Source organism: Aphidius gifuensis, linkage group LG5, assembly GCF_014905175.1.
Source record: "Aphidius gifuensis isolate YNYX2018 linkage group LG5, ASM1490517v1, whole genome shotgun sequence".
Lineage (NCBI taxonomy): Eukaryota > Metazoa > Arthropoda > Insecta > Hymenoptera > Braconidae > Aphidius > Aphidius gifuensis.
The window spans coordinates 3,014,952-3,041,656 of record NC_057792.1 but is presented as its reverse complement, the minus strand read 5'-3'; the positions used below and the strand labels follow the sequence as shown (position 1 = coordinate 3,041,656).

The window sequence follows — 26,705 nt, the reverse complement described above, 5'->3', positions numbered from 1 at the left end:
AAAAATATATCTAATCTAATCTTTCTTTTTCTCCATTTAATATTTTTCTACATAATACCTCCATCATTATTTTAGTAACCATAATAAAAAATTATTTTTTTCAACTTAAAAAATGTTAATTTTCAATGAAAAAAAAAAAAGAATGAGCCAATCGTAAAATCAGCAAGCTATGAAAATAATAATAATCATTAAAAGCAGAGTTGTAAAGAAAGAAGGCGGAGGAAGCCAGTAAAAGTAATATAAAGTGGGATTATAACGATAAACAAGTTTTGAGCAAAAGGTTTTAAAATATAAATTTTAAAACAACACAATAGACATATATCGAGGTAAAAAAATATATATAAATCCTGCGCACATTTACCAATTTTTTGAATGAATAAAATGTCAAGTCAAGCTGTAGAATATATATATATACTATATATAAAAAATTATATATTCAACAAATGGCAATAAGAGAAGAAGAGAGTGTTGAGAGGTGGGAATAAAACCAATCATTGACAACGAGTCAGAGAAGCCGTTGTTGAAGTGTCCATGCGTTATATTGTATGACCCTCTTACACACATGTATATACACAGTCAAGTACCCATTTGTAAATTTCACATGTATATTCATACGCGTATATATAAATGTATGCGAAAATATATATACATTTGAACATAGAGGTATATACACGAGATGAAATGTTGAGAATATAAATTGAGAGAAGGGGAAACTGGTTTAATGGTTGTATGCGCATAAACACCGTCTCGCTGAAGCTTTTTTTTTTATTTCATCTTTTTATGGAGTAAAATGAAAGAAGAAGGGGTGTAATATCAAAACCAACACACAGTTAAATAATCCTACACATTTAAACCACAAGTATACATGTACAAAATGTATGTGTATGAAATTTCAATGTAAAGCCTTGTGTTATCTATCTATTTTCATATAAAAAAAAAACTTCTCTTTTGCTTGCTTTTGCTCATGTTACATTACGCATGCGCATAAAAATATACTGTATAAGTGAGCCAATTCCTCAGTGGCAGCTCGAATCATTAACCGGTCTCCTTGGCAACCCAGACCGACCTAAACCATTGGTTAGTTACTTATCCCCTCTTTCCCCCCTTTTACCCCCTTATTCCATCCACTCTCATTGAGTAAAATCTTTCAATTGCATATATATATTGTTTTTTTTTTTTTTTTATATTTGGGTAAGTTTAACACATATACAAAAATTTTTACAGAAACACAAAGTTACATATAAACGTACATAAGAGTAGTATATACCTCAATTGACCTATCTATTTATTTTTGTCCACTTGTTTTTTTATTTATCATCATGAAGATATAAAAATAATAATTCATAATTCGTATGTATTGTATGAAAAAAGATTTCTACTATTTTAGGGTTGAGCCTTAAACTTACTACTGTGTTATGAAAATATCAAAATTTAAATAACTCATTGTTTGATTGTTTTGTTTTATTATTTTTTTTTCAATTTAAAGATTAATTGTTATCAATATTTTCTTTATGATTTTTTATTTCTTGATTGAAATAAAAAAAAAAAAAAAAAAGGGGAGATATATGTTGTTGCAGAGTTAAATGGCCTGGAAACAAGGCAATCTGGTTGCAGATCGTTAAGGCATAAAAAGTCAAGGGAAATGATCCTTGAAGATTTGTTTGTTTTTTTTTTTTTTACTTTACTTTAAAATACAAAAAATAATAATAGTAATACAAAATCCCTGCTGAGAAAAAAAAACAGGAAAAATTGTTAGACTTTTCGTTTTCAATTGGTAGGAGTTATCTAATATGTCTGATTGATGATCGAAAAAAAAGCAGGCATTTATAGAAATAAAAAAAGGAAAAAAAAAAAAAAAAAAACTGACTAATTTATATCTTGGGGAGGTAATAACGCAACCGGATAGGTCAAAGATTTTTTTATGTGATAGAATAGTCCGCCACCCAATTCTCATTTTAATTCTAGTCTTGCGTGTTGACTGTAGCATTGGGTTTAAGTTCATATATACATACATATATATATAACGGGGAGTGGAACGTGGCTGCCAGACAGCTGTGCCAGTAACGTATTAAAAAAAGGAGCTTATCAATTACTTACTCACGCGAATAAAATTCAAAAAAACTGATCAGTATTAATATTATTATAACTAATCAACTGATTATTTAAAATTTTAGTTATAGCATTAAATACATGTATGTATTTTTCGAATATAAAGTCAAGTAATACTTTTTTTTTTTTTTTTTTGTATTTAAAATAATAACAATAGTTATTGACAAAAGAAAAATAGTATGAAAAACAATTTGGCATGGTCAAACAATTTTACGAAATGAAGATGAATATTTATTTGAATAAGATTGACAAGGGTATAATCTTTGCAGGTAGAAAGTTGTGGTCCTTAGAACCTAAAATCCCGTTACGCGCCTGGCATGGCTTAGCACACAGTCACGACTCAAAATTATACGAACCCCTAAAGCTTAATACTTTTTCAACTAACTTTAAGCCTTAAAAATTATCAAAAATTCATGGTAAACCATAATAATAACATAAATTTATCAATAAAATAAAATTTCATAAAATTAATAAAAATTTTATGATAAATATTTAAAAATAAAATGTTAATTTATGACCCGGGTCAAATAAAATAATTGATACGTTCCTGTTGGCTTTTGGAATCCAAGAAAAAGAGAATATTCAACGCTAACAGCAAGAGAGCTAAGAGAAACAAAGATAGTTAATAAATAAAAGAGGGGAGAAATTGTTAACGATTGAATGGCTCCCCCATATCCTTGAATATTCGTTTTTATTAAATTCTATAGATAGTTTGCTGGGCATGCGCATTTATTCTATTCCAACAGCCTGATAATCACGCCCATTTTGTTATTCAACTATACCACTGGGATTTGTCGAGAATCAACCAATCAAATTTTGACATTTACAATGTTACATAGAGGGAGAATAACCAATGAAAATTTTGGAAATTTTGAAAGCTTGGTTTGTCAGGGGTTGGCGGGACAAGGGGACTATTGAATTTTATGATTGTAGACAGGGGGGAAGAGATGAAGAAAGAGGGGCGTTTGAATAATTCTAAATGCCAGGGTAGGAAATACAGCCAAAGAGGCCACATTATCCAAAAGGGAGTACGTTTTGTCAGTGTTCACAGTGCACATCAACTTGAAAATAATTTTATTATTTTCATTTATTTATTATTTTCTTATATAGTGTATATTTATTTATTAATTGTGATTAATACTAGTTAATAGAATTATTGTGAAAAATTGGAGCAAGTTTTTTTTGGTGAAAATACAATTTTACTTGATGAAATATCATTATTTATTGGATTAATACGCTGATTGGTGAATTTTTAAGTGTGTGTGTCAGTCATACTATGGATGTGTATGCATCTGTGTTGATTTAAGCATTACTGCGCAATCGCAATGTGAGTATATATATATATCCAAGCTTTATTTTTTTATTTTTAATTTTAAAATTGTTTATCAATATATATATATTTTTTTTAATCGATAATGAAAAATCTTGACGATGTATATTTATAAAAAAGAATAGAAGAAAAATAAAAGAATATAATAATTTGATAATAAATTAATATATAAAAATTTAATAAATAATATTATAGAGAAAAAAAAAAAAAAACGGAAAAGACCTCTTGAGACTCACAGTGATGTATGTATTTTAAAATTCTCCCTGTTCATTATTTTAATTATAATAAAAATTTCTTATTTTGTTTAAAAATCAGTGTACTAACTTTTTTTCATCATATGATTTATTTTAATACATATTGTATAACATAATAATAATAATCATAATTATTAATATTTTTCTTTTTATATTTTTATTTTATATAAAGGTGTTAGTCAGCCTGGATTCGTCTCCCTTCCTATATATTTCATTTATTATTTTTTTCTCCCTTGAATCTTTTTTTTTTTTTTTTTTTTCTTTTCCTTTTTTTAAGCCTAATCCTCCCTCTTGTGTTGAACTTTAGGGCATTTTTCATCCTTGTTTGGCACCCTAATTTCGCAAAATTCCCCTTTGGCAATAGTACCACACTTTAATTCTCCCGCCCTAGTGAAGGGCGGTGTAAGGGGAGATATATAGGTATATATATGTACAGTGTCCCCCAGGGTGAAAGACTACGTTTATTCAACAGGAGAAGAGGGAGTTATGGTGGAATTAGAGATGGAGGGATTATACCAACAGCATTGTGCAATATATTTTTATTTATTTTTTTACTTTTTGCATTAATGCACTAGTGTGTGTACATATAAAATCCCCTCTACTGTAAATTTTTTTTTTTCTTCCAATTCAACGTTTATGGTGGTTTTGCCTCAAGACGACATTTTGTTCTTTGATGATTTCAAAATGGATAACAAACTTCATTCTTTTCCCCCTCTATATTGCAAACTACCACTGTCCAGTTTTAACTCTATTTTTTTTTTTTTTTTTAATTTAAATAATTTACACATGTTTATCAACGACCTCATATTGAAAAAAAAATAAATAAATAAATAAATGAAAAAAAAAAATGTCTGGTTTATGCCACGATACTTTGATTGCTCCACTAATTATATTATCATTAATGTATATTAAATTGAGGATGGTCATAGCTATAGTCTATTTACTCATTACATATTAACTTGCTCCAATATGAATAAAGTTGATAGGAAGATACCAAATTACTGTCATATGATGATATCAAAATAATATTATGTTTATTAAAGTTTCATTAAAGAGATATTTTAAAGCACAACTAAAATATTTATTTACCATATTTATTAAAGAAAAAAGAGTAAAAAAAGTTATGTAATTTTATGTCAACAAATACAAGTCAAATTGTATATATATTAGAGATACTGAGTTTTAATTTTCTTTGAACTTTGAACCCTGACATTGACCAGAAACTTTTTTTTAGTGGGTGTTTGCAAAAATTTTACAAGGTCTGATTAGGTTCTCAACTAACTGGTTATTTAATTCTAAATTTTTTTTTAGAATAACCTTTGTTATTGTTACTGTAATTATTTTTCTTTTTCTTGGCAATTTTTTTGCTTTTTATGATTTTTTTTTCTGCTCATTCTATGCATGATTAAATTTCACTCTACGAGAATTCTTTTTTTTGCAAAAGCAAAAGAGTCTCTTTTCTCTTTTATCTTTAACTAACGCAAAAACCCCGGGGAAAAAGAAAGAAAATAAAAAAGAGAGTATATAGAGAGAAAAAAAAAAAAATATATAAAAAAGAAGGCATTATTGGCCACCCTCGATGTTCCACAGAGGTTCTCAATTTCGACGCTATTTTTGTTGTTTATTTCAGGTTATATTTTATTATTTTCATAACAAACAATAAAATATATTTTATTTAATTATTTTCATATGATATTTAATTTTTTAATAATTTAAATTTATATTAATAATATTTTTTCTTATATTTTCTTTGACAATAAAATGATAATTTTTTTTTTTCGACAATATATTTACTCAAACACAGCACATTAATATGATAAATTGATAATTAATTAAATAATGAAAAATATTAATGAATAATGTAAATATGAATGTTTAAATAAATAATAAATTATTTAATTTAATATTAAACTTACTTGGTTTAATTTTTATAATCCTTGAATTGTTGAATAAATGAGTTGAAAAACACTTAACACCAGCAATGTTGGCCACCACACTCGACACTTGCCTTGTGTCAAAACTGAAAAACGAATAAAATGATAAGCGCTTGACTAGGTTATATATACATTTGTGAATTGCCAATATTTAATCTTTTTGATATTATTTATATTACTGTATGTAATTAATGATTTTATAATGAGCATAATTTTTTAGCCAATTTTATCAGAATTATCTTGAATGATAAAAAAAAAAAGTAATAAATAATGAGCTTTAGACTGACATTAAATAAACAAACAAATAAATGTCATTAAAAAATATTATTTAATAATAACTAATACATATTATTTTTTAATTTTTCAGGTTTTGAATAAAATTCAAAATTAAAAAATATTATAAAATAAATAAAAATGGCAAAAAAAAGAATTTTGTAATTTTTTAAAAATTATTTAAAAAAAATATATGATATAAAAAACACACAATAGTTGTGTCAGAATATTTTAAATATTCTAATAAATAAATAAAAAAGGAAAAAAATATTTATCAACAAAATGAGTGAAGTCAAGCAGATAGATATGGCTCAACAGCAACAAAATGTTCAAGATCAACAACAACAACAACAACAACAGCAGCAGCAAGCTCAACAGCAACAACAACAAGCTCAACAGCAAGCTCAGCAACAACAACAAGCCCAACAACAAGCTCAGCAACAAGCCCAACAGCAGCAACAAGCTCAAAGTCAACAATTGCAGCCTCAACAAATTCAACCACAACAAATACAACCTCAACAAATTCAGCCACAACAACAAATGCAAGTTCAACAAGTTCAACAAGTCCAACAACAACAGCAGCAACAACAGCAACAAGCAAATGCACAGCATAATGTAACACAAGTTCAAGTTCAACCTCAAGTTGCAGCAAGCATGTCACAACAGGTAAATTTAAATTAAATATAATTTTGTATTTAAAAAAAAAAAAAACAAATCAAATAAATTACCTAATGTTTTATTGTTTTTTTTTTCTTTTGAAAAAATTTAGCTACAAAATGCAGTTGCAGTGTCAATGCAACATCAACAACAACAAGGTGTTGGTAGTGTATCAATGTCATTATCTGGTCAACAAGGTGCAACAACAATGACAACAATGGCTGCACATCCACAAGCAGTACAAGTTATACAACAACCAATGCAAAGTCAAGCATATCATTTACAACAATTATATACAAATCCACAAGGACAACAAATATTAATGCCTGGTAATTTAACATTACATCCAGCTGGTTTAAATCCATCATCAATACAAGTTATAACTGCTGGTAAACCATTTCAATCTGGTGGACAATTAACACCACATATGTTAACAACAACAGCACAAGGACAAAATGGTGGTCATGGTGGTCCTGGTAATAAAGTACAAGGTTTTCCAACTGGTTATTTACCAGTACCAACATCTGGTAATCCTGGTGGTGGACAAACACTTGTATTTGGACAATTAGGTGTATTAGGATCACCACAACAACAACAAGCATTACAACAACAACAGCAACAACAACAACAACAAAATACAAATAAAACTGATCAAAAATATACATGTACAACTAATAATCAAACTGGTACTAGAACTGGTGGTATGCAATTTGCAACACCATGGCAATTTGCACAACCAGTATGGACTGGTATACAACCACCTGGTACAACATTACTTGCTGCACCAAATCCAATATTTATAAGAGGTCCAACTCAAAATGACATGTATATTCAAAGTCCACAAACAATTCAAACACACAATGGTTATTATTAAAATTATATTATTATATATATTATTATTTATTTATTTTTTTAAATTATTAATATGTATTTTATAAATTTAATTATAGCTTTGGCAACACAACAACAAATTCAAAATGTTCAACAAATTGCTGCTGGTAAACCTAGAGTTATGGATATACAACAACAACAACAATCACAAGGTAAACAAACTGGTGGTGGACAAAGACCACTAAGTATATTACCATCATCATTACAAGGTGTTCAAGGTGCAAATATACGTCCAGCAAGTTCAGTATCAACTCAAACTGTTCATGGAGTACAGACAACGGTACAGGTCATTATTTAAAAAATACATATTAATAATTACAAAAATACAAAACAATACAATATTATACAAAACAAAAATATTATTTTATATTTATACTTGATGGGGATTAATTTATTATTAATTTTTTTTTTTATTATTTATACACAAATATACTTGAATATTTCATATTTATTTTTAAATAAAAAAAAAAAAGCCACTTAGCCACCACAGTAAAATTTGCCCAAAGTAAAAAAAAAAATAATAATAATTAAGAAAAAGTTAGGATATTTTGTTATTTTAATTTAATTTTGTTATTTTAAATTATTTTTTTATTTAATTCATAATTTGGTAATGCAAGAGTATTGTTATTATTTTTAATTTTTTTTTTCATTTCTTATAATTTTATGATTTTGTTATTATTATTATTTTTTTTTTAAATTTAGAGTGGCAAGGGCAGTGGAAGTGGTGGTAAAGGCCGTGGTAAGCCAGTGGTTCGCACAAGTCCCGGCACAAATTCTACTCAATTAACAACAAAAGCTGATGCATCAAATCAAACCAAATCAAATGTACATCATGCAACAATGATAATGCAACAACAAACGTTATCTGGCAACAATAATGGCAACAATTCCAAAGTATTAATAACAACAAATACACCGGTGGTAACTTCTGCGCAACCACCTGGCTCACCCATGTCCACAACTGACAAGCAAAATTTTGGACAACAAAACAAAACAGTAATGCAATCACCACAACAGCAGCAGCAGCAGCAGCAGCAAGTTCAGCAGCAGCAGCAACAACAACAGCAAGCTCAACAACAACAGCAAGCACAACAGCAAGCTCAACAACAGCAACAAGCACAACAACAGCATCAACAACAAGTACAGCAACAAGTTCAACAACAGGTACAACAACAAGTTCAACAGGCAATGCAACCACAGTATCAACAAATGATTATGCAACAAATGCATCAATTTCATCAACATCAACAACAGCAACAGTTACAACAGCAGTATCAACAACAGCAACAGCAGCAACAACAACAGCAGCAACAGCAACAACAAGCAGCACAAAATGCACAACAACAAATACAACCTAAACCAATGATGGGTATGTTTAATTTAATTCTACTTGTTTTTTTTTTTTTTAAATAAATAGCACATGTTAAATGGTAATTTTATTTTTTTTCGTCAGGTATGGCTTTACCAACTCAACAACAACAGGGTGTTGTTCTTGGTACTGATAGACCAATAATGCCAGTTGTATCAATGAGTGGCGTTGGTGTTGGTGTTGCAACAGCATTACAAATGAATCAAGTACAATCACCAATGGGAACTGTTCAACAAATATCAATGCCAATGATTGGTGGTCCAACACAAGTACAAGCAATACCAATTATGACACAAGCACCAGAACAACAACAACAACAAGCACAATTGCAATCATTAACTCAACAATCAACACAATCATCACAACAAACTGATAATTCAACTATGATTATTACAACACCAGATAGATCACAACAAAATGATATACAAAGTATCATACAACAAAAAAATACTACAACTACAACAACAACAACAAATACTGATGATAATAATAAAATAGTTAAAAAAGAAGATAATGATACAAAAGAAAATTCAAATCCATCAAGTCAAACTGAGGCAAATAAAAAATTAAAAGAAGAATTAAAAACTGATGATAAATCATCAAATCCATTGACAAATTTAGCAAATGCTGTTAATTCAATAACAAATGGTAATGATGAACCATCAACAGCATCAACACCATTATCAGCTACAAGTAAACATGCATTACCAAAAGCACTTGTTAAACCACAAGTATTAACTCATGTTATTGAAGGATTTGTCATTCAAGAAGCATCAGAACCATTTACTGTTAATCGTTCAAGTCTAAATGGAATTGGTAATCAAGATAATTTAATAAATAAAAATAATCAAAATAGCAAAGAATCCAATGATGAACCAGCAAATAAAAAAAGTATGTATTTTAAATTTAATATAGGTATATTGTATAACAAGAAAGATTATTTATTTATTTATTTTATTTTAGAAAAAAAAAATTCATCAAATCATTCAAATGACAGTGGTGATGGTACACCAGGAAAATGTGAAAGTTGTGGTATTCCACTTGATGATAATATTAAATTTAAAAAAGATAAAAGATATTGTTCTTCAGTATGTTCAAAGAGGTAATAAAATAAACAAAAATAATAATATTATTTATCAAATAATTATAATTGTTTATTAATTATATTTTTTTTTTTATAAATAGTAAAAAGCGTGAAGCCAAAGAACGAGAACAATGGACAGATATTGAAGTTGATTTAAAGAAAAATGATAATGATTCATTGAAAAAATTAAATAACAATAATGTTAATAATATTAATAACATTAATAATAATATAAATAATATTATAAATAATTTGGATGAAAGATCAACAGCAGCTTCAACACCAACAATGGACGATTCAATGATTAGAATAAATCCAGTTAAATGGACAGTAAGTAAAACAATAAATAAACAAGTTAAACAATTATATTTACGTATTATTTAAAATTAATATTTCTTATTTATATTTTTCCCTCAGGTAAATGAAGTTTGTGATTTTATTAAAAATTTACCAGGATGTTCTGATTATGCTGAAGATTTTGCTATACAAGAAATTGATGGTCAAGCATTGATGCTTCTAAAAGAGGATCATTTAATGTCAGCAATGAGTATTAAACTTGGTCCAGCATTAAAAATTGTTGCTAAAATTGATTCAATGAGAATTGATACTAGTATTTCAACATCACCATCATCAAACAGTTCTTGAATAACTTTATAATTTTAAATAATAGTCTAATTTTTTTTTTTTTTTATTATTATTATACTTTAGTTGTTTGACAATTTACAAACTGTATAAATTATTATAATTATTATTTTTATTTTGTTATAAATAATTATTAAGATAAAAAAAAAAGGACGAATAACTGCCGCTAAAATACTGATATTTTAATGTTAAATAAAATGTAAAATAATATCCATATAATTTGTTATTAAAATTTAAAGAAAAAAAAAAACGTACTATCTACAAGAGAATAATAATAATTAAATATTTCTGTAAATAATATTTGAATAAGAGAATAATCATCATAAAAAAAAAAAAGAAAGAAAAAAAAAAAAAAATTAGATTTAACAATGTGCAATTGCATTAAAGATTTTTATACAATTTCTTTTTACGATAAATATTATAAAATCAATAATAGCAAGTGTGAAAAATAAAAAAAATTATATATTAAAAATTTCAATGTTTTTTTCAAATTATTATTAATAAAATCAAATAAATTAATTATTAAATATTTTTATTATTTTTATAAATTTACAATGAATATTATTTCAATCATTGATAAATTAATTTATAAATAATCATAATACATTTTTAATTATAAATAATTAAAGATAATAGTTGTTTTTATTTATTTACTGAAATTTTTTACATTTGTTTATTTAAATTTTTTTTCTGTGTATTGACAAAAAAAACATTGTGTTGTTTTTGTGTTTTCATTTTGATGATGATGTTGATTAATAGAATTAATTTATGCTTTGTTTTCTTCTTTGTCAATTAGTCCAGTACCTTCTTGAAGAAGCTCTTGTTGTCTACGTAATTCTTCAGCAATTCTTTGTGGTTTAATATTCATGTAGTAATTCCAACCCACGAGGCCAATGTATGTCAATCCTGCTAGTGAAATGCCCATACATGTGTAAACAAATCCACGATGAATTTTATCAAGAATATATGTTTTTGGTACTTTTTTCATTGTTGATTATTTATTATTATAATTGCTTGTCAATTATTTTTTAATTCAATATATGAATTATTTGATAACTTGAGTTGTTTGATAAGATGTTTGTCTATTAATTTTTTTTTGGTTATGTTTTTATTATATATATTTTTCGATTGATTGTTATGGAAATTGTTATCATATGTCGAGAAAATAGAGCTGTGAGTTTTGCATCTTGGCAATTGCAGTTTTCAACTTTACCAACATGATTTAAAAATATAAAATAATAAAATATTTTATATAAATAATTGTATAAAATAAAATAAATGTATAATGTTAAAAAAATAATTAGAAAATTTTCAAGTGGATATGCCATCAACAGTTGGATAAACAATTAGAAATATCTTTTTTTAGAATTAAATAAATTTTAATTATTATTATTAATGACATTAATAAAATAAATTGTTAAAATTTAAATAAATCATTGTTTTATTTATTAAATAATATATATTAATTTTTTTTACTTCAGGTCAAGGTCAGGGTAACATTCAACATCTTTTTAAAATATATTATTCGTTGACCTTTTGATAAATAAAATTTGAAAAAAACTAATTAATAAAAATGATTAGAATATTATAATAAATAATCTTTAATATTTTTTCTATTTTTATTTTGGTAATTCCAGGATTTAAATATGAAGAGTAACTTTCCTCATGACAAAGTCCAATTCATTAAATTGAAATATACCACGAGTTAAAATCTTGGGGTTGAGATTAAAAAAACAATTGGTTAAAATATACAAGCACGTGTCAAATAATTTTTTAAATATATTATCTATTGACCCTTTATTAAATAAAATTTGGAAAAACCAATTTATAAAAATGATTAGAATACTATAATGAATAATATTTAATAATTTCTATTTTTATTTTGATTTTACCAGGAATTAAATATGAAGATCAACTTTCCTCATGGACAAAGTCCAGTTCTATTAATGACTATTATAATCTATAATAATTAAAATTGACCGAACTTGCAGGTACAAGTGTTGGTATATATATTGAAGAAAAAATGAGAAACAAAATTAATTAAAAGTGGACTTTCTGCGAGTGATCATCGACTTCAAATAAATATAGGTATGTTTTATAAAAGTTTATTTAATTTATAATTTTTTTATGTTATTTTAAATTTTTTAAAAATATTTAATAATTGTCAAATATTATTTCAGAATATATTTAATTTAAAAATTTAAATAATGAAGTTGTTGGTGAATTTAACAATCTTTGGATTGTTTTTAGCTTCATTAACAAATCAATTTGAATCAAAAAAAATATATTTAAAATCAGCTTCTACTAAAGAATTATCTTGGAAAGATAAATCAGACCATGTTGAAATTAATTTACGTCCAATTGCTGAAAATTCTAGCAGTGTAACAAATCTAATAAAATTAGGATCAGCCTTGGCATCAATAACAATACCTCCACCATTAGGTCCAATAATTGGATTTACGTCAATGACATTTTTTACATTTTATGATGCAAATAAAAAAAAAATTGAAGATGCAAAAAAACCAATACACACTAAAAAATCTAAAATAGCATTTGAAGAAAATATAACACAAATAAAATCAAGTATTATTTTTGAATCTGAAAAAACATTTAATAATGTAAAATTTTTAATAACAACTCAAACGGGTGAATTAAAAACACATATTACATCTGAATCACAAAGAATTATAAAAGAAATATTTCATATTGTTGATAAACATGGTTTATTACTAACTTTAGGTACAACATCAGAATATCTTGATAATTATTATGAAGATAATCATGTTGATTGTTTATTAAAAAATAAATGTTCACATGGAAATAAAGAAAGTATATTTAAACAATTAACTGATGAAGGAACTGATTATAAAATTAACTTGAGAAAATTTTTATCAAGCTATAGAACAGATACAATTATTGGTCCAGTAACAAATTGTTTTGGATATATACTTGCAGAACATGCATTACATGTATGTTTAAAAGCTAAATTTTTTTTTTTTTTTAATTTAAACTGTATACACTTTTTTTTTTATTGTTTAAAACATTTAATTTTTATTCAAGGTTGATCATGGTTGTGATTGTAACATTGAAAATGGACAATTTAAAATATTAAAACTTTTTTTATCAATGATGCTGACATTATCAAAAAGTTATTCAATGATGATAACTGCAATAATGCTTCAAGAATGTGATAAAATTGACAAAAAAAATGGTAATTTTATAAAATATTTATATATATAAATTAAAATATAATTTTAATGAATTTTTAATAATTAATAATTTAATATAGTTAATGTTTTTTAATAATAATAATAATTTTTTTTATTAGGAGTTACAGAAAGTCATTTAATTACAGCAATAAAAACAGTTGAAAATTTTAATAAAGAAGCTCTTAATATGACAGAATATGCACTAATTGCAATGGGCCAAGCATCGACAGAAGTTCGAAGATGTGATTTAGGTCGAGAACATAAAAAAGGTATAAAATAAATTTTATTGGCTTTGTTTTTATTTAATTTTAATTTTTTTTTATTTGTTTTTTTAAACACAGGCATAACGTATGATCATTTTAATCAAATTTATGGTAATTATATTGTTTTTGATTATAATCGTCTTAAAATATTTTCTCAAATTTTGCCTCAAACTGATGAAGTTAAAAAATGGAGATCAACATTTCCCAAAGAAATCAACTTGTCAAATGTTATTTATGGTTTTAATGGACAAAATTGGACATTAAATAAAAACTGTCAATATGATCGTACAATCGCTGAAATTACTCATTATTACGAGGTAATAAAAATAACATTATTTTTTATAAATAAATATTTATATTATATTTTTATATATTTTTTATTTAGGAAAATAATACTGAACGTTTTTATCATCATGTTAAAATTTTTTATAAAAATGATTTTACAAAAATTTATGGTAAAACAGAAAGTGATAAAAAATTAATTATTAAATCTTTTAAAAATCATCCGAGATTTCGATCGAAATATTGTATGCTGTGCCCATCACCAGTTAGAATATGTACTGTTAATTCTACAACAAATTCTGTTCGTTTTGTTAGTATAAAACCTGTCATAGCATCAACTGATTAGTAAGTTTATTATTAAATAATAAAATTAAAAAAAGAAAAAAAAAAAAAAATTCATTATAAAATTAATTATTATATTATTTTTTTAAAACAGTGTGGTAACTGGAGTACGTTGGAAATTTTTAAATAAAATTTTATACTTGGAAATTCAACAAGGAAAATTTGAAAATGATACTATTGTTGATGGAACGGTTGAATGGAAAAAAACAAATCAACATGCATCTAATACAAACACAATTTCTATTGGTAAAAATTCAGCTAAAGGATTTATCATGGATGATGTTAAATTACCTCTAGATTATATAATAACAGGTTTGAAAAATAATTTAAAAAAAAAAAAAAAAACAAAGTAAATAATGATATATATTAATAAATATAATAATTAAACAGGTGTAAAATTTGAATTATCAAATATGACAAAAGAACTTATTGAAATAAAAATTCAAGGAAAATTAATAAATGAAACTGCTGAAAAAACAATATGGACTGAAAATAATTATGAAATTAAAAATTTGTAAGTTAATATAAAATTGAAATATAAATTTTAATAATAATATAAAAATTATATTTTTGCATTAATTTTACAGTACAAAATTGGAAATAAATGAACCAGATTCATCTGAACTAGCACCAATAAATAATGTACTAAGTAAACCAGGTAAACATTATGTTCATTTTAAAGCAAGTGACATGAAAAAAGATGCTGGACAATCAACAATTCCATATCTTGATATTCAAGATGTTTTTACAAGTCCATCACAACCATTAAATGGTATTGGATTATATTACAAAGGGCTGGATGGTTTTGGAGGATTTATTGGAATAAAAATATTTGCTGCTGATAGTAGATATTTAATTGATATAAATTATATGAAAAAATATCAACGAAGAATTGATGAATTGTTCAAAGAATTTAAAGAAATTAATCATCTTTCAATCTAAATTTATTATTTAATTTTAACCTAAATTTATTATTATTATTTTTCAATTTAATAATAATAATAATAATTTACTAAACAATATATAAATAATGAATAAATTTATTTTATTGTCACTAAAATAACAGATGTATTTAAATGTGTTAAAAAATAATGAAAATTTATTTAATAGAATATATATAAATTAAATAACAAAAATATAATTTATGAAATTTTTTTTTTATTATTAGCTAAAATTTTAAAAAAATATGGAAATATTTAATCATGATTTTATTATTATAAATTGAATAATATACAAACAAATATAAAAATTAAAAAAAAAAAAAAAAAAAACACATTAATTATATCAACAAATATTTAATCTTTAAATGTCAAAATATCATAATAAATATTAAATATTTCTATAAATTTTAATATCTATTATTAATAAAAAAAATTTATGTACATTAAAAATTGAAAAATAAAATAAAAAAAAAAAAACGAATTTATTGATAATTTTTTTGATATAAAAGAAGTAAAAAAAATAAAAAAAATTTAATGTATTAAAAATTTTAGTGAGTTAATAAAAAAACCTTGTAATAAAATGTTTAAAAAAATAAAATTAAATATAAATTTAAAGATACTTGGAGTATTGATAATTTTATTAATAAATAAAAATAATGCTGAAAATTTAACATCAAAACTGGACATAATTGAATCATTGAATAACGAAAAAACAAATGAATTAAATAAAATTTTAATTGAAATTAATAATAATAATAATTTATTTGATTCAAAAAATTATATAAATAAAACTGAAAAAATTGCATTTATTCTATTACCAAAACCAATGAATTTATTATTGAGTATGTCATCATCAATAATATTAAAATACAACAATAATAATTCAAATATTGATACAAGAAAAATTTTAGAAACAGAAAAAACAAATAGCTCCGAAAAAAGCATAATAAAAATTGGTAATGAAACATCTTGTTATTTAGAAAATTTAACAAATAAAATAACAAATGAAATTAATAAATTAATAAATCATAAAAAAACATTAACAATAAATATTAATAATGAAACAAAAATTCAAAATATAGAATTAAAAATAGCTTATGAATTGAGAAAAACAATTATTTATTTTAATAATTTTTATGATGATAATATTAATTGTTTATTAACAAATGAATGTATATCATATGAAAGAGAAAAATTATTTGATATTTTAATAAATCGTAGTAGTAAATTTAGAATTTCATTGCTTACATTTGTAACACAATATATTAATCCATTACAATTATCAAATGAACAACATGGATTTTTTAATTATATACTTCATGAATTAAAAAAAAGAGTAAGTAATTTTAATATATTTAATTGACATTATAAATTAATTAAAAATCTATTTAAAAATTAATTTTTTTTTTGTATTTTTTCAAGGCCAAGGAACGTCGTGATTGTAATATTGAAATTGAACAATCTGAAATATATCGTTTGTATGTTTCTTTAATGTTAACTCTTGAAAAATGTTATTCATTGATTATTGCTGCTTATATGATACGTTATCGTGAAAATCAATCAAATCAAACAAGTTTGTTTTAATTATTATATGAAATTATTAAATAAAAATTTGCAATAATATTAATTTAAATCATTTTTTATTATCAATAGTTGCAATGGGTTATTTTTCATCAGCAATTAAATCATTAAAAAAATTAAATGAAGATACTATTTTTATAACAAAAAATGCTGAAAATGTTATGAAACAATTGTCAACTGAAATGAGACGTTGTGATCCACCGAAACATGTCAAAGGTAAATTAATTTAATTTATTTAACATGTAAATAAAATCAAGTAAATTTAATTAATTTCAATTAATTTTAATAGGTGTTACTCATGATCGTTTTCTTCATGCTTATGGAACATATACTGGCTTCACCTGGGATCGTTTTTACAATGATCAATATGATCACTACACTTATGTTGACAGATTAATTAATCCATCAAACAATTCTGATGGAATTTATGGCACGACAAATCAAGGCTGGATACGTTTGAAAAATAATTGTTCAAATGATAATAATATTGCTGAAATTCGTCACTACTATAAAGTAAAGAAAAAAAACTTTTATATATATAAATGTGTTTGTATTTTTTATTTATTAATTTAATTTTTTTTTTTTTATTGTCAATAGAAAAATTGTACAGATAGATTGTATCATCATTTTGAAATAACATATAAAAATAATACAAGAGAAACATTTGGAAAATCAAATAGCAAAAATAATCAAAGTTTTGTTATGAAATATTTTCAAAATCGATTTAAATTTGGTAATAATTTTTGTGGTAGATATTGTCGTTCACCAGTTGAAATTTGTTCAATTGAAGATTTTAATAAAACAATAAGACACATAAGTTTAATGCCAGTTGATGCAACTTCAAATTTGTAAGTTACAAGTTAAAATTATTTGTTAAATAATAATTAAGATATATTATTTGAATTATTAATTTTTTTATTTTAGTGTTGTCACTGGTATTCGTTGGAGAATTAAAAAAAAAATATTATATTTCGAAATACAACAAGGTAAATATGTCAATGATAATGTTATTAATTCAACAATTCATTGGAAAAAAACACCAACTCATGAAATTGGAAATAAAACAATTACTATTGGAGATAATTTTGCAAAAGGATTTATGCTTGATAATATATTTTTACCTTCTGGCTACTATCTTACAGGTATAATATAAAAAAAAAATGCTTACATATATTTTTATATTAAATTATTTAAGGCAATTAGCATTCAGTAAATAAATGAAAAATATATTTCAGGTATTCAATTTGTTCAAAATAATACAGATGAAAAAAATGATAATTTAGTAAAAATAAAAATTAAAGGAAAACGATTTAATAAAAATATCAATGATACTGTCTATCGTACAATGAATTCAATATCAAAAAATTCGTAAGTAAAGAAAATATTTAAATAAAAAAAATAAGTTAATTTTTGTCTTTTTAATATGTTAATTAATTTATTAATTATTAAATAGTTTACAACTTCAAATGGATAAGCCAGATGCTTCAGAGTTTTCATTGAACAATATGATATTAAGTAAACCAGGTGATTATATTTATTTTAAATCAAGTGACATGAAAAAAGATGCTGGACAATCAACAGTTCCTTATCTTGATATTCAAAGTATTGAAACAACACCAGCTAGACCATTAAGTGGCATTGGAAGTTACTACAAGGGCAGCGATGGCTTTGGAGGTTTTGTAGCATTAAGAGCTTTTGTCAGTAATATGACAAGTATGGTAAATCCAATGAATATTGAAATTTACACAACTATTATTGAAAATGTCATTGAAAAATTACACGACGAAAAATTATAAATTTTGTATTTTTTTTTTATAAATTTTTAAATGTTTTATTAAATTAATAAAAAAAAAAATTTAATTAAATAGTTTGTTTATACGTTATTTATTTTTTTTCTGAGATTTAAATTTAGCAAGTTAAAAAGTATTTTTTCAAATTATATATTAACATATACTGTCATAAAAAATTCCATTTAGAAATATTTTTTTTTAACGAGTATGTCCTAGAGAAAAAAGTACCTAATTTTATCTGCAAATTAACGTAATTTTTGGAGACATTATCGTATTTTAATTTTATAAAAATCCATGTCGACATCAATGAATAATTAATAAGTTTAAATTAAGTATCTAACCAATATGTTTTATAATGAATATTTATTTTTTAAAAATGATAAAAAATAAATGTTCAATCAATCAATTTTTGTACAAATCATTATATAAAATTTAATTATTTACGTATTTCTTTACGAGATTAAAAAATAAATTACGAAATTTTTTTATATTATAAAAAATCAGCTAATTATATTCCTAACTAAACGCAAGCTCAAGTGAATTTAATATTTGACGAAAAATTTATTAAATTTCTTTCTCTAATTATCAAAATAAAATAAATGAAAAAACAATTTCTAAACTCACCGATACAGCAATCTCCATGTCCAATTGATGTCGACTCCTTTACATCATCTGCAACAATAATTAAAAAAAATTAAAAATTGTATAATTTTTTAAAAATAAAAAACACACTTAATAAAAGTCAAATTAAAAAATTAGAATAACTATTGCTTCCGCAATCAAATATACAAATAGACAAAATGACTTGAAAATTTAAGAGAAAAAAAATAAATAAATAAATAATATTATGTAAATATTCCAACTTGCATAATGACTCCTTAAAAAATATCCAAACATGTTTTGATTTTAGTTAAATTATATTTATACAAACTTATTTAAATTAATTATTCATATATTAAAAAAATATTACAAAATACATTTATTGGTCTCGGTCAAGGATGTCATCAGAGCTAATTATACATTCATTAATTCCTGTTTTTCGAGTAACATAGTTCCTCTCTATATAAACTCAATCCTCTTTAAACTTTTGCCATTTGATTCAGTAAATTGTCCATAAAAGTATCGTCATGGCATCAATTATTAATTTCACAATAATTGGATTGCTCATGTTATTAACTAATCAATGTAACACCAGTAATATCACCGATCTAAATACTGAATTTGTAGAAATTTTAACACAACATTTGTCTATTATTGATGATAAATTGCCAGAATCAACTGTCCCAGGAACATTACTAAAATTTTCTTTTGCATCAATTGCTTCTTATTACGAAAATGGCAATACAACATCATATACAATTAATGAAACAAATGAAATTGGTAATACTTTAATTGAATTTTTAAAAGCATATGAAAAAAGTATTTTAGTAAAATTAGATAAACCTAGCACAGTTACATTTCCAAGTGATATAATAAATATTGAAAAATTATATAAAAAATATTATAAATGTGTATTTATAAATAAATGTGATAATCTTTTAAAAAATAATATAACAAATAAAAATGATTTAGCTGATTATTTAACATCACAAGTTATTAATTCTTTACAAAATTATTTTAATAAAACAGCTGATCCATTTGCTGTATTAAACGTAAGTTTTTATATATTTTTTTTTGTTTTAATTTATATTTTATAATTATACATATACATGTACTTATATATATATATTTTTTTTTTAAATGTTTAGAATGTAATTCCAAATGACAAATGTGTTAAAAATTTTGATTTATTTACTATGGTAATAATTGAATATTATAAAATTATTACTTTAACAATGACAAAAGGATTTTCAATGATTATTGCAAGTTATATGATTCCTTATCGTCAATCAGTAAATTCAAGTGGATCAATTACTCCAGCTTTTTGTGGTAAATTATTTTTATTAAAATATAATTGTTAATTGTATTATTTTTTTTTTTCTAGATTAATTATTTTATTAATAAAAATAAAAATTAAATTAATATAATTATTTTAATATTTATAGAACCACATGAATGTTTGCTTAAAGCAACACAAGTACTTCATCATTTTAATATGTGGAATATATTGATAAGTGAAGCTCAAAAATATACAAGAAATTTTTATAATGAATGTCAATCACAACAAGTTTTACTAAAAGGTATTTTTACTAAAAATTAATTGTTTAATAAATTAATTATCCCATAATGAAATTTGATTGAATTTTTTTTATTTTATTTTTTTAGGTGCTGATTATGAAGAAATTTGTGATAATTTAAATGATAATTTAACAGAGTGTATTCGTGCAATAAATATTAATCCAGTTGAAGTAACACCAGGCTTGTAAGAACAATTAAAAAAAAATAATTTTATAAATATATTATAAAATTATTAATAAAATTTATTATTTCAGCTCAATGACTGGTTTTAGATGGGCAAATATTGATCAAGAATTATACTTGGAATTACAAGAAGGAATTTATAATAAAACTCAAAAAAAAATGCTTTCAGTTAGATGGACAAAAGCAATAAAAAATAATAATTCAATTTTAATTGAAAATTTAAATAATGGTTTTTTTAATCTTGCATCATCATTATTGCCAATTTACTATCATGTAACAGGTAAAAATTATAATTATTTAAATTTATTAATAAATAAAAACTATTATTTAAATTCTGTTAAATAATAAATGAACAAAATTATTTTTTTTTAATTTAATTTTAGGCGTGAAATTTAATGTTTCTGATGAATCAACTATTACATTATTTGTTACTGGAAAAGACATGTATAGTAATGATACTCAAGAAGTTGGACCAATTAGCTATGATAATACATGGGATCAAGATGTTATTCCATTTATTGATATTCGAGATATAGTAACATCATTACCAGCTCCAATATCAGGAATAAAAGCATACTCAAAAAATGTTGATGGTTTAGATTTTGTAGGAATTGATACTGTTACTAATACTGAACTTGATTTTCATTATTTAGAATTTGATGAAAGTATACTTGATGACATCACAGAAATGTATGATCAATTAAATGAAGTATCAAAAAAATTTAAAACAAATAAAAATAATTAAAAAATGTGATTTTTGAATTATAAAAATTAATTATTTATAAATATGCAATTGTATTTTATTGTCTATATTTTTAATTGATGATTATTTATTTTATCTTCAGGCACGTGTAATATTTCTCGATTATAAATCATTCTATTAAAAATCAATTAAAAAAAAAAAAATGTAAATAAAAAAATTTAAATCCATTAATTATTAAATTTTTATGAAATTTTTCTATTCATACGTTATGTTTAATTTTTTATTTACACATTTATCAACAGTCAAAGTCAATTTAATAATTGATATTATTATTTTAAATGAAAAGTAAAAATAAATAAAAATAATCCGGGTCATTAATCTTAACATTATAATGCCAGTAGTTTGAAAAAAATTATCTGGTATTTACATTAGTATGAAAATAAATTTGAAAAAAAAATTTAATTATTAATATTTATACAACATTAATAGCTTTGACATTAATTTATTAATTGTACACTTGTTTTGGATATATTTTATTCGTCATTTGACGTTTGTAAAATTAATGATAAATTTAAAAATAAGGAAAGGGATCTATATTTAAATGAAAATACCGATAAGAATTAAATTCATAATTAATATATTTTTTAAGACGAATTTTTTTTTACAGCAATTTTTTAACGAATTAAAATTGCTATGAAATTTTTAATAAAATTTGCAATCATTGGATTGCTTGTGAATTTATTGATAAATGAAATTCATGGACAACTTCAACTTGCTGGTTATTTATCAAAAATGAATAAAAATTTAAAAACAAATAGTGAAGAAGTAGAAGCAGGATTTGAAACAGATGTTCATCAGTTATCTAGAGATCCAACTAATTGGATGAATTATGCAAGAATTGGTACAGGCCTAGCATCTGTTATATTACCACAACCAGCTGGTCTCATTGTTGGTCTAGCATCAACAGCATTTTTTTCATTTTACGATGCAGATCTTGATCGACAAGGTGAAAAATTACAACAATATGAAAATGAAAATCGTCGTCAAGAAGCACAATCACTTAACTATGAATTAACAGAAAAACTTGATGCAATTGGTAAAGCAATATCAATTGAATCAGATAAAATAATTAAAACAATTGAAAATGAAATAACTGGTATTCATCAACATATTGATAATGTAGCAGAAAAAATAATTGAAACATTAAAAAATATTATGTATGGAAGTACATCATTCAATGATTTATGTTATGTATTAAATTATTTAAATATATTTTATAGAGATAATATTGATTGTTTATTAAAAAAAGATTGTTTACCACAAGTTAGAAGAGAATTAATTGATAATTTAGAATTACGTGGAAAAGAATTTAGAACAAGATTATCAACATTTGTAACACAATTTATATATACATCAGCAACTTTACCAACATCAATTGATCGAGTTCCTGGATTTTTTACATATATACTTGATGAATATAAATTGCGAGTAAGTATTATTTTTTAATATTCAAATTATTATATTTTTTATTTATTTATTATTTTTTTGAAAAGGCCAAAGAACGTCGTGATTGTAATATTGAATCAGAACACTCAGAAATATATCGTTTGTATACAATAATAATTATGACTCTTCAAAAATCATATTCAATGGTGATAGCTGCACATATGATGGGATATCGTGAAAATATAAAAAATAAAACACGTTAGTTTAATTAAAAAATATATATATATCAATAATATTGTCTTTGAATATTAAAAATGTGTAAATTTTTTTACAGTTTCAAGACATTATTTAAAAACGGCAGTTAGCACATTAGAAAGATCAAACAAAGATGCTGAAATTGTTACTAGAATGGCATACTTGGCACTTGAAAAAGCTTCACGAGAAATTAGACGTTGTGATCCAGATAAACATAAAGAAGGTAAATTTTTATCTCTTGATATTTCTTCAATTTTATCATGTAAATGATTTTATGTATTTTTATTTATTTCTTTCAATTATTTAATAGGTAAAACATATGATCGATTTGTTTATATTAATGGATTATATACTGGTTATACATACAATCGATATTACATAGCAAGTAATAACAGTTATGTATATATTGATAATTCAATTAAAAGAGTAGAGTATCTTGGTTTAAATCCTACAAGTTATGATGGAATTTATGGACGTACTAATCAAGGATATGTACGTTTAAATACACAATGTGAAATATATCATGATGTTGCAGAAATTACTCATTATTACGATGTAAAGAAAAGAATTTATTTATCATGATATTAATTATTGAAATTTCATTTAAAAAATAATTAATTAATTATAGATTATGGATGAAACAAGATTATATCATCATTTTGATTTTACATATAAAAATGGTACTCAAAAAACATTTGGAAAATTAGCAAAAGAGAATCAATTAATTGCTTTTGTACCATTTGAATATCCATTTAAAATTTTTGGAGGCTATTGTCAATCATCATTTTGTCCTTCCCCGGTAGAAACATGTCCTATTGAAACTCCTGATAATGCAATACATCACATAAGTTTAGTCGCTGTCAATGCAACCACAGGATAGTAAGTCAAACAGCTAATATCATACTTCATAACTACAGTAGATTAATTTTATATTTAAAACAAATTAAACAGTGTTGTAACAGGAATTCGTTGGAGAATAAAAAATAAAATATTATATTTTGAAATACAAGAAGGTAAGTATGTCAAAGGTAAACTTCTCAATGAAACAATTTATTGGAAAGAAACACCAACACATGAAATATCAAATGACAAAACAGTTGCAATAGGAAAAAAAACTGTCAAAGGTTTCATGATGAATGATGCTCATTTACCAACAGATTACTTGTTATCAGGTTAAAAAATAATTAAATCTCTAATCAATAAAAAAAAAAAAAATAAATAAAGCTTATTTGTTTAACACAAAAAAAATTATATAATTATATTTCAGGTGTCCAGTTTATTTGGAATAAAAAAATTCGTCAAGGAAGTGATTTAGTGAGAATACGAATTTTTGGAAAACGATTATATCAGAAAAAGCTTTTCAGTGTAAATTATGAATTACCTTCATGGCAAGAAAACATGTAAGTATAATTACAATAAGAGCAATAATATTATATATTGATTAAATCAAAATTACTATTTACACTTTAAATAATTTTTCTTTTCTTTTTTTTTAGCATGAGATTACCACTTGATAATGCAGATGCATCTGAGTACTCGACAAATAATTTAATACTCAGTAAACCAGGAGAGCATTACATACATTTTCAACCATCAGACATGAAGAAAGATGCATCACAATCAACAATTCCATATCTTGATACTCAAGAAGTTGTATCAAATCCACCACAACCTTTACAAGGTCTTGGATTATATTTCAAAGGCAGCTATGGCTATGGTGGATTTATTGCAATACGAGGATTTATTGCTGATCTTAATAAACGTATGAGTCCGGATATGGTCAGCAATTATGGCAATACAATTGGTATTATCATAAAAGATCTTAAAAAAATTACATCTTTACCATAACAAAATAATATTTTTTTCATGATTATATAATTTATAGATTTGTATTATTATTTTTTGAATTTAATTATTAAATCAAATATCAAATAATAAGCTTGTAACTTTTTTATAATAATTTTTCAACTTATTAAAAATTGTAACAAAAGATAAAAAAAAAAAATGTTGAAAGTTTATTTGTATATGTATATAAATAAAAAATAATATGCATCAATCACAAAAGTTTTCATAAATTTTATATTCATATACATATACGTATTATTTTTTATATTTATTTTGATAAAATCAGTATACTGTTTAGCCTGCAGTAGTGTCTTGTAATATAACAAAAATAGACAGTGTGTCGACAAAAGTGCAAGAATTAGTGTCGCAGTTATCGATTACTCGGAAGTAATTGCTTATTTTTCTTTTGCAGCAAGTGATATATAGTATAAATATTTCTGACAAATTAAACAATCTGGTCAACTAAAGAGACAAGTCACGTCATTGGTACTTAACGATATTATCAAGATATATATATGTAGGGCTAATTATCAATATTGGGATCATTAATTCGTGAAAGATTCTTGTCATACGTGGCTATTCAGCACCTTCAAGGACACGTATTATCACTCAGAGTCTTCAAGGTGAAAACTATTTATTTTATTGTATTTTAAATCATCGCCAGCAAGACATAAAATTGTTAAGTGGATGTGAGTATAATTACTTTGTGTGTGAAAAACTCACCAACAATATTTGACGCATTTTATTTTTTTATTTCAAATAATAAATTTATTATCTTATCAATTTAACAACTTGTTTGTTTACATGCTATTATTTATTTAAATTTAAAAATATAAAATTTTATATTATATTAGCTGTCACCGCAATTGTTACCATGAAATTTTTAATAAATTTTACAATTATTGGATTGCTTATAATTTTAATGATAAATCAAATAAATGGTGAATCTACAAATTATTTATCACAATTAAGTGAAAAATTAAAAACAAATGGTGGTGATTTAAAGAGAGATTTTACAAGAAATCTTGACAAATTATCTGAACATCCAAACGATTGGCAAAATTATGCAAGACTTGCAATTGATATAGGTTCTTTTCTGCTACCACCACCAATAGGACTTGCTGTTAGTATGACATCATCAGCA

At 23.7% G+C, this 26,705-nt stretch overlaps 2 protein-coding genes across 7 annotated transcripts in view; one reads left to right on the top strand and one right to left on the bottom strand.

The window, feature by feature from the left end:
* Window positions 1–26,705, bottom strand: part of LOC122856800 (D-2-hydroxyglutarate dehydrogenase, mitochondrial) — a 63,701-nt gene that overhangs the window by 8,117 nt on the left and 28,879 nt on the right. For both annotated transcript variants that reach the window (XM_044158652.1, XM_044158651.1), the window contains exons 6-7: window positions 19,576–19,623; window positions 5,610–5,713 (exon numbers count right to left, since the gene is read on the bottom strand). The gene's annotated coding sequence lies outside the window, so the exon portion shown is untranslated. The remainder of the gene's footprint in view (window positions 1–5,609; window positions 5,714–19,575; window positions 19,624–26,705) is intronic.
* LOC122856750 (putative uncharacterized protein DDB_G0271606) lies at window positions 3,005–11,015 on the top strand. 5 transcript variants are annotated; one of them, XM_044158555.1, is made up of 9 exons: window positions 3,005–3,436; window positions 5,995–6,566; window positions 6,670–7,420; window positions 7,508–7,728; window positions 8,151–8,817; window positions 8,902–9,708; window positions 9,781–9,919; window positions 10,003–10,231; window positions 10,319–10,720. In XM_044158555.1, exons 2-9 carry the CDS (start codon window positions 6,183–6,185, stop codon window positions 10,544–10,546), a joined length of 3,426 nt encoding a protein of 1,141 aa, XP_044014490.1. In that variant the 5' UTR covers window positions 3,005–3,436; window positions 5,995–6,182; the 3' UTR covers window positions 10,547–10,720. The 5 variants fall into 5 exon arrangements, with proteins under 5 accessions (XP_044014490.1, XP_044014489.1, XP_044014488.1 ...); XM_044158554.1 differs by having other exon boundaries at window positions 7,508–7,734; XM_044158553.1 differs by lacking the exon at window positions 3,005–3,436 and having other exon boundaries at window positions 6,089–6,566; window positions 7,508–7,734; window positions 10,319–11,015.